Source organism: Psammomys obesus, unplaced genomic scaffold, assembly GCF_907164565.1.
Source record: "Psammomys obesus unplaced genomic scaffold, mPsaObe1.curated_primary_1811, whole genome shotgun sequence".
NCBI classification, from domain to species: Eukaryota; Metazoa; Chordata; class Mammalia; order Rodentia; family Muridae; genus Psammomys; species Psammomys obesus.
Window position 1 is genome coordinate 7,405,349 of NW_026586589.1, and position 13,058 is coordinate 7,418,406.

Here is a 13,058-nt window from a genome sequence, read left to right on the forward strand (position 1 = left end):
ACACACACACACACACACACACACACACACACACACACACACACACTAAGCTCAGTGAGGACATGGCTGAGAGCCATGAGACGAGTGAGGACCTGCTGCTCTCCAGACACATGGGCTTTGTACTAAGGCGGAAAGGCTGGGGTCACATTACAGCAGGACCTTCCACAGCCCCACAGGTGAAGGTGCTTAGTCCCTGGTGAGGTGCACCTGGAAGGCGGGAGAAGCCGTTAAGTGGGCCGACTGGGAGTTTTTAGGACCCTGCGGTGTGCCATCACATGCTGGTCTCTTTGTACGCTTTGCGCCTTGACCATGGCAGCTCTACCCTTTTGTGCCCTCCAGACACGTGTGCTGCTTCTCCGTGAGCCGAAGGCCACGGGCTAGTCAGACGCAACTACCCTTCCCAAGCCGTGAGCAAACCTTCCTTCTCTCTACACAGACGGCATCAGGTATCTTGTTACAGTGCCGACAGGCTGGTGTGGGTGCCAGAGATGGCGGTGGTTGGCAGGATCTGACTCAGGGGCAGAGACAGGGGGATGGACAAAAGAGGCCACGCAGAGATGTGGGTGGCAGACAGCCACCACTGGCGGGCACAGTGGTGAGGAGCGCCAGGTGGGTCACGGACAGTCTAGCAGTAGGATCAAAAGGGCTTTCGAGGGGACCGTGCAGTTAGAGGGTAAGAGGTGTGGGTGCATGCCTCTGGGGACACATGTCATCACGTCTGAGCGTATCTCGGTGTGCAGACACAGTGGACTACTGCACACAGGCAAATCTGTGCACGCAAACTGACAGGCGTTGACTCTTCTGAGTCCATGTCGCTGTCATTCTGTTTGCTTGTGAAGTATATGTGTTGAGTATCCACGCTCACATGTTTCGTGAAGGCATATGTCCAGGGCTGGCAAGATGGCTCAGCAGAAAAGGCACTTGCCAGTCTTTCCTGATTACCTGAGGTCGATCCCCAAGACCAACATGGTGGGATGAGAAAAGTGACTACAGTAAAATGTCTACAGAACCTGACCTCTGACCTCCACATGTGAACCAGCATGTGTGTCCATACACACACACACACACACACACACACACACACACACACACACAATACAAAGGTACAAGTCCAGGGTTCAAAGTCTACAAAGAGAGGCAGGGAGGGGGAGACCCAGCTTCTATGAGCCCCAGAACCTTGTTCATGTTTCCTGGGTAGGGAACCCCCAGGCCAGCTGCTGGGGTCCACTCTGTTCAGCCAGTCAACCCTGGAGTGTGGGCTGAGTGAAGACGGGCTGCAGGCCAGGCTCACCTCCCCGGGCCGGATCTTGATGTAGAAGTTACTCCTCTTGTAGGAGATCTTGAGGATCTTGGGCCAGGCAAAACGGTTGATCCTCAGGCGGTCGCGGTAGATGAGCAGGCCGTTGGCACAGACGCCCAGCATGATGTCGATGGCCTCAGAGTCCTGCACAAGGAGACAGCACGGAGTGGGGGTTCTGGAGACCCCGCCACCACTCTGCTCCACGTGGAAGGAGTCCGGGGGGGGGGGAGGCGGAGGGGATATGGATCCCCAGGAACTACCTAAGGTGAAGGGCTTTCTTGTACCTTAGCATGGTGCAGATCAACTCCATACATAGACAGCTTCTTGGCATTCTCCAGGAAGTGGATCTCTGCCTCGCCTGGGGTCATGCCCCTGAGGATAGAAAATGACAGTTGAGGGCGTGGCAAAGGCCTAGGCTGCATCCAACTGGCTGCAGGTGTCACCATCAGAACCGGGCCTTCCAGAAGGACAGTGTCTGAGCCTGGCCTGAGGCCCTCCCCTCTGCCCTCATGACAGGACTGGGCATCCCTTTATGTCAGTCCTCCAGCCCCGTCCTCTGCAACACTCAGGTCCAGTCTGTTTCATCCAGAAAGCAGACAAGGGCTAGACCGGGAGTCAGGATGTTTGTCTCCGTTTCCGCCAAATTAGGCATGAAGTTTATGCACCCTGCCTCTCCTGACTGGGAGAGTGACCACGGAAGAAGACAGCATTCACTAGACTCACCCAATGGCTCCTCATCACCACCCTCAGAAGATGATCTAGTGTCAGACGCCACTTAACGTCCCTTGAGAAAGATGTACTCGGACACTTTTCTTAGACTCAAGTGTCATCTTCGCTGCGGCTGCCAGGGAGCTCAGGCTGCAAAGCTCATCATGGTGCTACATACTGTGGGGCACTTGGCCTCTATACAGCTGCTCCGTAAGGCAGGTGCTGGGCTCCGAAAGGCAGCCAGGGCTAGTGGAGGTTCACCAGCTTGCTGAAGGGCACCCCGTTATTAACCAACACCAGTGTCTGGATTCAACGCTAGGCAATGTATCTCCAGAGCTGGGTTTCAAAAGCAAATCTGTCTCTTACATCCTCTGGCCTCCATTTCCTCTGCCCACCTAGGAGCATCTGCGTGGGACTGACGGATGCCGGATGTCAAAGTGCTTTAAGTTCAAAGAGTTAGGGTGATTGCCGCTGGCGCCGATCAGGCTCATATTGATCTGTCCTTCTATGAATTACTACAACTCTCACAAATCCCCAGGGCACCTTGCCATCTAGGACAGGCATGAAAAGCAGATGTCAGGCAGGGCACCCTCCCCCTATGTCCAGGTGGCCATGACGACCTGTGTCCTTCTCTGCGCGATTCCATGCAGTCAGTACAAACCCAGCGATGCTGGTGTGCAAATCTCTGACAACATTTATTTGCCGTCTTTGACCCAGCATCCATCACACTAGCAGGCTCATCCCCATAGACGAACTCATCGCATCTGGTCATGATTGCCCTCTCAAGACACAGCCCACGGCCCACGCGCGCGTGCGTGCACACACACACACGCACACGCACACGCACACACACACATGCATAGGGATGAGATATCACCAGTCTTTCCTGTAGCTGTGGCACTGTGCCCTTTAGAATGTCCCCTTAACAACTTGAGTTTGGAGCCCAAAGCACTTGAGCTGAAAAGAAGCCTAGGGATTGTTTTGATCCAGGGCGGGTAGTATTCTCTGCAGAGCAGGCACTGAGAAATGGCCGCTGCGGTTGGTGCAGTAGCTTGGGGGTGTTACAGGCACTCAACGTCTGCAACCCAAGGAAGCCTGAGCTCCTGCACGAGAAATTCTGCGGTCCTAAATACCAACGGCTGCTCGCCGCTCATCATCTCAAGCTGTGTATTTATAGGTGAAAGCGGGGCTTGCCGAGGTTCAGCCATGAGCCGGCAAATCACACATCTGGCCAATTTTCTTCTAACTCCAGAACAAAGTGCGCAATCAACAACTCGACAAATATGCAATCAACAACTGAACAAAGCATGCGATGAATAGCACAAATGCCCCAAGTGACGGACAGCGACACTCAGCCCACACGCAGCGGGTCTTTGGTATCTGCTGTGCCGCCTCCTTAAGGGTGTCACGGGGCGTGATGACCAGTGCCATGCTGAAGAGATGAACACCAAAGCGCAGGGAAGCGAGCTGCTCGACCAGCATCCCCTGGATGAGAGGGCCACGGCCCCGTAGACATCTGCATTTAAGCTTTTGAATTTTCACCAAGAGCTCTGCATCGGACCCTTAGCCAGAGCTGTGCCACCATGATTATCTCTGGGATCCCCAGAGGCTCAGGACGGGGAATGCTACCCACCCAGGAACTCAAGAGGTTGAGATCCAAGCGGTCCCCTTACACAGACGGCCCCGGTTGTCCTGTCCCGGGGCACGCGCAGCATCCAGGGCCTAGCCCTTCAACCTGTGAGGGCCAGGCCATCGGGGCCAGGCTCGCTCACCTGTACGTCTTGTGCAGCTCCATGATCCTCTCCTCCAGCTCCCGGGTCTGGTTTGGGGCGAAGCGGAGCTCACTGACATAGTTGCCCGCGTGCTCCTCTGCATCATAGTCACCCAGCTCGGCCTGCACAGCGTAGGAGCCCAGCAGCGCATGCGTGACGAAGGAGCAGGGCAGGCGGCCTGTGATGATGTCTGCCCTCAGCTGCAGGCACAGGTAGTACCTGGAGACGGGGAAAGACGTGGTCATGGGTCTACACCTCCAGACCTTGACAGCTGGGCTACTGGAACCAAACAAAAGCAGTAGAGAAGGGCACCCTAGGCCCTGGCATTTCATGGCTGGTGAGTGGGTGTGTCCTCTGAGCAGGTTTTGAGACACGGCATATGACTTCCAGCAGTTTTGTTCGTTTCTGAGTTTTAAGAGTTTTGTTTGTTTTTGTTTTTGTTTTTTAAGAGAATTTATGAGATTTACAATGCATTTCCAAGTTCAATAGGCCTACTACTGGTTTAGCCGTTGGGAGAAAAATGAGTTGTGTTTTGTTGATTGGTTTGTTTTCTGTATGTATGCATGTTCATGTGTTTAAGATGCATGTGCAAGCGAACACATACCACCGTGTGCATGTGGAAGTACTTTTTATTTTTTTAATATTTTGGTTTTTCAAAACAGGGTTTCTCTGTGTCATAGCCCTGGCTGTCCTGGAACTCACTCTGTAGACCAGGCTGGACTCGAACTCACAGCCTGCCTCTGCCTCCTGGGTGTTGGGATTAAAGCCACACTACCCAGCTCAGAGGACAATTTCTAGATGTCGTTTACTTTATTGTTTGTGGATGAGTGTTTGCCTGAATGTAGGTATGTGTACAGCGTGTGTGCTTGGTGCCTATGGAAGTCTGAAGAGGGCGTCAGGGCCCTTGACTCTGGAGCTATGAATGGTCATGAGCCACCATGTGGGCGCTGGCAATTGAACCCGGGTCCTCTGCAAGAGCCACAAGGGCTCTTAACCACTGAGCCATCTCTCCAGCCCCAGTCGTTCCTGCCTATCACCCTGCTGAAGGCACGCTCTCGTTTTGTTGTCCACTGCTGTGCACAGCAAGAGAGCTGGCCCTGGACCTTCTGAGGCCCCTCCTGTGTCCACCTGCCATCTTACCATAGGAGCCCTGGGATTACAGACATGTACTACCAATCTGTCCTTTTACATGTGCTCTGGGGATCCGAACTCAATTCCACATACTTTCTTACAAGAACTTTACCCACTGAATCATCTCCCTAGCTCAGTTAGTTGGTTTTGAGACAAGGTCTCACTACGTAACTTAGGCTGGTCTGGAACTCATTATATAACCCAGGCTATTTTTGAAGATGAATCTTCCTGCCTCAGCCTTATGAATGTTGCAATTATAGGCATATACCACTATGTCTGGCTCTTATGAAGTTTTCACTATGAAATCTAATATTCTGTGTTTTCTTTTTTTTTTTAAAGATGTATTTATTTATTATGTATTCAATGTTCTGTCTGCATGGACACCTGCAGGCCAGAAGAGGGCACCAGATCGCATATAGATGGTTGTGAGCCACCATGTGGTTGATGGGAATTGAACTCAGGACCTCTGGAAGAGCGCCAGTGCTCTCAACCTCTGAGCCATCTCTCCAGCCCCGTTTTCTTTTTTACAGGGTATCACTGTATAACACCCTGGCCTCAGACTCAGGCACCCAGGGGACGGGATGGTAAGCCCGTATCACCACACCCGGCTTCACAGTGCTGGGCTAGAACCCCGGGCTCCCTCTATGCCAAGCAAGCACTCTACCGAATGTGCTGCACCCCCTGCCCTGCAAGTTAACATAGGCTCTGTTGCAGGATATTTGCTCACACGGTGAACCTCGAGATTGTCTTATTTACCGGAAAAACCTGTTTCTAGTTGTGGTTTGGCCTAGCCCTAGCACATATCTTTAGTACAAGAGCTTTTTATTTGAATATTGTAAACAACATTAAATCAAATCAATCCTAGGTCATGAAGTGGAGCAACCAACCAGCTGACAGCGAGTGAATGTGGGGAAAAAACATAGAAAGTAAGAGGAAGGCGGGGGATGGATAGAGAGACACATAGGAAGTAGAAGGGAGGGACATTACTTTGAGGGGTTTTTTGAGATGGTGTAGAAAGAGAGAGCTTCCTCCTTTTTTTGGGGGATGTCAACTGAGAAGGAAGGCCAGCTGGGTGCTTTCTCTGCCTCTCTGAGCTAGCAGGATTTCACTGCAGCATCTGGCTCCCGAGTCTTTATTGGTAAAATCGAACGATTGAGATTTTGTTTAAAAAAAAAATAAAAATAAAAATAAAACACTCTCAGATGGAAAAGAAAAAACTTTAGCAGTGTTTCTGAGTTTCTATTTGACAGCCATTCCCAGGTCCCTCTCTGGGGCCGCCAGTTAATCACATGATGTTCTGGACATTTCTCCCCCATAAACAGAAATGCACATGGCTTTAACTGATGGCTGTTTTAATATGCAAATGCTACGTCTGATTCCAGTGACATAACTTAAGAGAAGTCTCCATGTCGACACTCACAAATCTCCACATGGACTTTAACGTCTGTACCATACCCCACAGCCCAGAAAGAGAGAGTAAGGAGGAAAGGGGACACGTGCGTGTCACAGTGTGCAGAGGTCAGAGGACAGTTTTGCAGGTAGATTCTCGCCTTCCAACACCTGGGTCCTGGGGATTGGGCTCAGGTTGTCAGGCTTAGTGGCAAGTACCTTTACCAAATGAGCCATCTTGCTGGCCCTTTCCCCAAATTTTCTTTTGCCTCCAGCCCTAAGTAAACTGTTTAAAAACCAAACTGGTCTAAAGAAGCGTTCCCAGCCCCCAGGCAGTGACTTGCTGCTTACAGCCACAGCTGGATGTTGCCATTTGAGCTGTTTTGCTGCCACTTACGCAGGGACTGGTCACTGAGGTGAGGCATGGGCAGCTTCATCTTCCGCCAGGGCTGACTCCTTGCCCTTTTCTGCTGTGTTTTGCCAACTTTCTCCTTGACTTCCCAAGTTTCTTCCTTAAAACTGACTTTGACTTAGTAGAATTTTTAGTGTTCTGTGACATCATTTTAAAGTCATAACCAGAGCCATGTTAACGGTCACGTGCAACCTCAGTGTGCACGCAGGGTCAGAATCTGCAGCCTTTCACACATCACTGGGGTCTAGCATGGGCCTGTGACATTTTGTTCAAGAGTCTAAAGATTCAAAAATCATTGCCAACACTCTGGCCCATCCTTCATTTCAATCAATTTGTCATTTTGACCAGTTTATTTTGGGCCTCGCTATTTTTGACTAAATCAGCTGTTCCTACAGCCCTACCTTCTGGAACCATCTGTGCTGGACAGGGCTAACCTTCCTCCTGGAGTCCCTGGAAGCCTGATGCCCAGGGTCTGGCACAGAAGAGGATACATTGTGGTGGATGTGCTGGCCTAAAGCTCTGGATTAGGATATGGCTGCTGTCACCTTGGCCCCAAGCTGATCTCAGGGCTCAGAGTGGGGCTAATGAAGCCAAGGCCAGAGGCAGCATCTTGAACTTGATATATTGTCTACAATGGGTATCAGGCATTAAAAATGGACCTGATACCCAGGATGTGTGGTACAGGCCTGTAGCTTCAGACTAAGGAGATAGAGGCAGGAGGATCAGAAGTTCAAGGCTAGCCCAGGAAGCTTAGTGAGACTGTCTCAGATTTTCTTAAAAAATGGCTCTGGGACGATGCCTTGGAGGTTAAGAATACACACTGCTCTTCCGGAGGACCATGCTCTGTTCCCACAGCCCAGGCAGGGTGGTTCACAACTGCCTGAAACACTAGATCCAGGAGATCTGACGCCCCCTGCTGGCCTCTACAGGTACCCGTACACACGGCATACCCTCACGCAGACATAAATATTAATCAAATGATATTAAATAAACAATTTGTTATTTTATTAAATAAAAAATAAGTATTAACTATTTGAATAAACAAGCTGGAGGTGTAGAGAGTTTGTCTAGCATACACAAGGCCCTAGGTCCAATCCTTAGTACCCCAATGAAGGAAGAAAGAAAGAAAAGGACCCAGTGGGGGGGGGACCCCCACACCTCTGAGGTTAAGGTCACCTCCCCCTGACCTCTGTATCGGGGTCCTGTTTTCCTCAGATTCTCTACTTTCTTAAGATGGTCTGGCTGGGAAAGGCATCTGCATTTGCTACTCCCGAAATACACAGCCTCTGCCTCCCAGGACCAGCACGCCCTTCCCCATTGACAGTTACACGGACGGAACTAGCACCTCTCTCCCTGGCTTCACAGTCCTCACCTTGTGATGTCTTCTGTCAGCTGGGCTGGGTCAGGAGGGTAGAACTTGACTGTGAAGGCAAAATTCCAGGGGCTGCCTAAGAGGAAAAGGCAGGAGAGGTCAGAGAGGCCTTGTCAACCCCGGGACTGCCCCAGATGCGCGAGCCAGCGAGCATGAGCAATTTCCCATAGCTTTCCCTCTCCTGGAACATCATTCCCATTTTACAGATAAGGCAACTGAGGCCCAAGCTAACAGTCTTATGAGCAACACAGCGAGGTGGCTCAACGGGGAAAAGTGCCTGCCGTACAAGCTTGCTGACCTGAGTTCAATCCCTGGAACCCACGGTGAAAGAACAAACTCCAACAGGAAAGAAGATAAAAAGGAAGTAACCCTGTGTGCCACACGCATGCACCAAATTGCTTCACTAAAACACGATTAGCAGATGAGAATTTGGAGGCCAGGCAACAGGGGTGACCAGCTCTTCCCACAAGCATAGGAATTTAAGTTTCATAATCACCCTGAGAGTGAGGTTTTTGTTGATTGGTTGGTTGGTTAATTTTGTTGCTGTGTTTTGTTAGAGTTTTTATTTGTTTGGTGTTTTTGTTTCTGTTTTTGCAGCACTCAGGATCAAACCCAGGGCCTTGAGCATGCTGGTCAAGTACTGCGCCAGCGAGTTACCTTCCCTACCTGAGTTTCCTTCCCACAGACAAAGATTTTAAGGAGCGTTCAGCTAAATGCTAACAGAGAGCAGGTTCCTAAACTCCGGTCCCTCGACCCAGAGCCCAGGTTCTGAATCACAAAGACTCCTTAGAAAAGGCCTCCAGGGACAGGCCCTGTCTCAGGAAGGACAGCAGTGACAGCAAACATTGCTCAAAGCCGGAGCAGGCGCTGCTTCGTCATATATATATATACATATACATACATATACATATACACACACCTCATTATATCTTCACAGAACCCCAAAGCTGTGTTATCACGACCCCACTTTACAGTGAGGAAACTGAGGCATGGAGCAGTTATGAGACACAAGAAGGGGGAATTGAGCTAGCAGTCGTATTCAAGCACTGTGTCTAGAAAACAGCCACCGTGTCTGGCGATGCCTAAACATGTCCCTTTCCTGTTACTCCTACCTCACGAGGCACGGGTGGCTGGTGCCCTTGTAAGAAGTAGAGACTCAGGGGCTCTGCCCAAGGTGTCTCAGGTGGCTGGCAGCATGGCTTGAAGGAAGAGGAAACTGTCACAGAAGCCCGGGATATGAGGGCTCATGAAGCCACCACGAAGGGTGAGCAGATGTGACCAACAGAAAGGAGGCAAAACTGTTCCCTTGGGGTCCCAAAGGACAGGGCTGGGATGAACGGGTGGGCATTTCAGAGACTGGGACAGAGGCAAAGCTCTGTCCCAGAGGACAGAGGTGTACGAGAGTGTGTGTGCAGGCCAGGGGTTGATGTGGGTGTCTTCCTCTCATGCTTTATTATTATTATTATTATTATTATTATTATTATTATTATTATTATTAAAGCTTTATCTATTTAACTGGGTGCAGTGCCACACACCTATAATCCCAGCACTCTGGGAGGCAGAGGCAGGTGGATCTCTGCATTTGAGGCCAGCCTGCTCTACAAAGCGAGACCAGGACATCCAGGGCAAAACAGAGAAACCCTGTCTTAGAAAAAAGAAGATTTCTTCGTTAACCTTATTTTTATTTTACACATGTTAGAGTTTTGCCTGTGTATTTAGCGCACCATGTGCATTCGGGTGACTAAAGAGGCCAGAAGAGGGAATCAGATTGCTCCTGGAAGTGGAGTCGCAGCTGATGGGCGCTGGAAACCAACCCAGGTCCTCTGCAAGAGCAGCAAGTGCTTTTAACTGCTGAGCCACCTCTGCAGCCCTTCCTGTTCTGACAGTTTCAGACATGTGTACAATGCACTGTGCTCATATCCATCCCCACTCCCCTTGGCACCCCAACATGCCTTCTTCTCTCCCACATCACGTGAGTGCTGGCTCACCCACCTTCACCTAATTCTCTGAGACTTGTTTCCCATTAAACATGGAGCACGCCAGGGAGGCCAGACTGGCTGGACAGCAGGCCCCTAGAATTCACCTCTTGCAAGGGTGTGCTGCCCTACTAGGGCTTTACCTCTGTGCTGGGAATCTGAACTTGGAGCCTCATGCTTAAGCGCAAGCACTGTACCTCTTGAGCCAACTCCCCAGTCCTCTAGAGAAGGCACTTCCTAAGGATCAAGGCTACAAGGTCTGAAGGCCATGGCTTGAGCTTGTCACAGTCCATGTGTCAAGAAGGGAGCAGGGTGTCCAGGCTTGCTCTGGAAGTGACCCTAGGGCCTGGCCATTGGGCCTGGCTGCCTCTCTTTTCCAGGCTACTGATCTTTATTCATCACTACACACTTGGCTGCCTGTATCTGTTCCAACTCTTTCAAAGCGTGGAAGGCCGGCCTCCCGGCAGGGCTGGCACTACAAGAAGACAACCTAAAATTCAGACCTAAAACCCTGCTGACCCACAGAAGGGTGCCCGTGTGCCTGCCGCTTTGTCTCCAACCGTCAGGAACCTACAGGCAAATCTCCTCGAGCCCCCTCCTGCAGAGCCAGCTGGCTTCCCTGGGCCAGCTGCCTGCTGTCATGGCAACATACTTAACTACAGCTTCCCAGCGAGGGGACCAGCAGAGATGCCTCCGGGACCCAGGTCTCCACCGACTGCTGGCCCCTTTGCTGAGGCTACCCACCTCCTCCTTCCACTATCTGATGATAGTGGATGAGCTTCCTCATCCCTCCCAGCATGCTTCTTCTCTCTGGGCCAGAAAAGACAGGTGGCCGACCTGCTCATCTGCCTCCTCCCCAGGCATTGAAAAGAGAACAAGACGAAAGCCAGGGCTCAAGACCGGCTCAGCCAGCACTTGGCTCTGTGACCTTGTGTTAAGTAGCTGCCGCTCTCTGGACCTGAGCTAAGGGTTGTTGGTACTATATCATCCCTGATCAGGAGGCTAGCTGTTTCCAGGTCATCTGTTGGTCTCCTTGTCCCAGGTAAGTCTGCAGAGCTGATTTCCTGAATGCATTTGCAGTTACTTCACTAACTTGCTGTGTGGCTCTGAGCTGTCATTTCTACTCCCTGGGCCTCAGGCTTGTGACCTCTAAAATAATGTCAACATCATTCTTACGCTGCCTTCTCTTAGACCTGCCATGGCAAAGGAGCACCGGGAGTAGTCCAAAGTAGGTGGGGGTGCTGGAGCCAGGCCCTGCCCACCCATCCACAAACACAGACCACAAGCAAACACTCACTCCGGATCTGCTTCTTGATTTCCTTGGAGGGGTCCAGCCAATTCTGGAAGAGAATTGAAGATTTGTCCCTTAGGAAAAGGAGTGGAAAGGGTGGGCTGGGGGACACAGCTCTCTGGAAGAGACCAGCACAGCCTCTCAGAGGGGACATTCTTGCCTGGATCCACTTACTTGGCCCTAGGGAATGAGGCCTGGATTCCCAGCAGGGTTTGGACATGGTATCAGGGCTGGCATTGCCCTGAGATGGCACAGTTTAGCTAGGAAAGTCAGGCAGCCCTCCAACCAGGGTGGAAGGAGGCATTGGTTCCAGGGGACCCCACACGGCTAGGCCACGGCTCTCTAGCTATCCACTGGGAGTATCTTAGAAAAGACTAGAGGCAGGGAGCCAGGCCAGAGACCTGGGAGGGGTTAGGGCTGCTGATGGAGGAGCAGAGGGTGCCCACTGAAGGTCTGGGGAAAGCCAGATGTGGTGAGGCCTATAGAAACCCCCTGCCCACCCGCCATGACAGGCCCCCAGCGCGGTACCTTCTGGCTGTCAGCATCACAGAAAGTCAGGCCGAAGTAGTCCTTCTCCAGGAGGTTGAGGTGCTCACAGACCAGGTCAAACAGCACCTGGCCCCGGCCGTGCTTCTGAGGGAGAGAGAAGAAGTACTGTGAGGCTGGGGACCCGCTGGTGGGGCTGGGAGCTGATCCAGGTTCCAATGGACAAACAAAGAGCCCCCACAAGCCTCCTCGTGGCTGGGCAGGACCTCAGCCGCTGGCTCCGTTCTCCAAGTCTATATGTCCACTTCAACCTAAATCTCTCTCACAAGTGCTGCCAGGGTCTTCCTAGACTATGGACCTGCTTGGGACAAGGCTGGAGATTTCTGCTTAACAGGAACCAAGAGAAGAAGCTGAAAACGAAAGTCCTAAGGCTTGGGAAGTGAAAAAGAGACGATCCCCCTCAAAAGATGCAAGACCAAGCCAGGGGTGGGGGCGTCGCAGGATAGCGTGGAATTTGGAACCACAGTGGGACTATCCTTTTGCTGTCAGACCTGTGTATCAGGTGACATTCTTACCAAGGTACAGCCCCCTGACACCTCCCGGTGCCAGTCAGCTGAATCTTAATTTGGTTTGCCAAAGTAATGACCCTTTCTGGACCCCGATGTCACCAACTGGACAAGGGAGTACCAGGCCAAGCCATCCCTCCCGACATCACAGTTGGTCCTGCCCTGGTTTGGCTTGGACTCGGGACCCACGGGAGCTAGCCTGGCACTGAGGCCAGCCAGCTCAGGGCAGGGCGTATGGCGTGCTCCCTACCTCCACCTCACACTCGTACTCAGAGGCATCAAGTAGAGTGACTCGGCAGATGGCGCTCTTGAACTTCTTGGCGATCTTCTGGGGTGACTTCTGAGCCTTACTGGGGGTGGTCCTCTCCGACAGGCCATCGGCCTCACTGTAGTCCTTATCCTCCATATCTAGGCTCTGTGGGGCCAACCAGGGAAAGACATGATCAAACTTGAAACAGCAAAGAGCAGCCGGGCAGGGTGGTACACGCCTTTAATCCCAGCACTCAGGATGCAGAGGCAGGTGGATCACTGTGAGTTCGAGGCCACCCTGGTCTACAAAGTGAGTCCAGGATAGCCAAGGCTACACAGAGAAACCCTGTCTTGAAAAGAGAGAAGAGAAGAGAAGAGAAGAGAAGAGAAGAGAAGAGAAGAGAAG

The 13,058-nt window shown here is 51.7% G+C and overlaps 1 protein-coding gene across 13 annotated transcripts in view; it reads right to left on the reverse strand.

Annotated features, from left to right (window-relative positions):
• Nucleotides 1-13,058, reverse strand: part of Epb41l1 (erythrocyte membrane protein band 4.1 like 1) — a 119,497-nt gene that overhangs the window by 37,211 nt on the left and 69,228 nt on the right. For all 13 annotated transcript variants that reach the window (XM_055602294.1, XM_055602287.1, XM_055602299.1 and 10 more), the window contains 7 exons: nt 12,654-12,818; nt 11,880-11,984; nt 11,358-11,400; nt 8,085-8,160; nt 3,781-3,999; nt 1,585-1,672; nt 1,292-1,444 (listed from right to left, as the gene is read on the reverse strand). In XM_055602294.1, the coding sequence (XP_055458269.1) occupies nt 1,292-1,444; nt 1,585-1,672; nt 3,781-3,999; nt 8,085-8,160; nt 11,358-11,400; nt 11,880-11,984; nt 12,654-12,818 (849 nt within the window). The remainder of the gene's footprint in view (nt 1-1,291; nt 1,445-1,584; nt 1,673-3,780; nt 4,000-8,084; nt 8,161-11,357; nt 11,401-11,879; nt 11,985-12,653; nt 12,819-13,058) is intronic.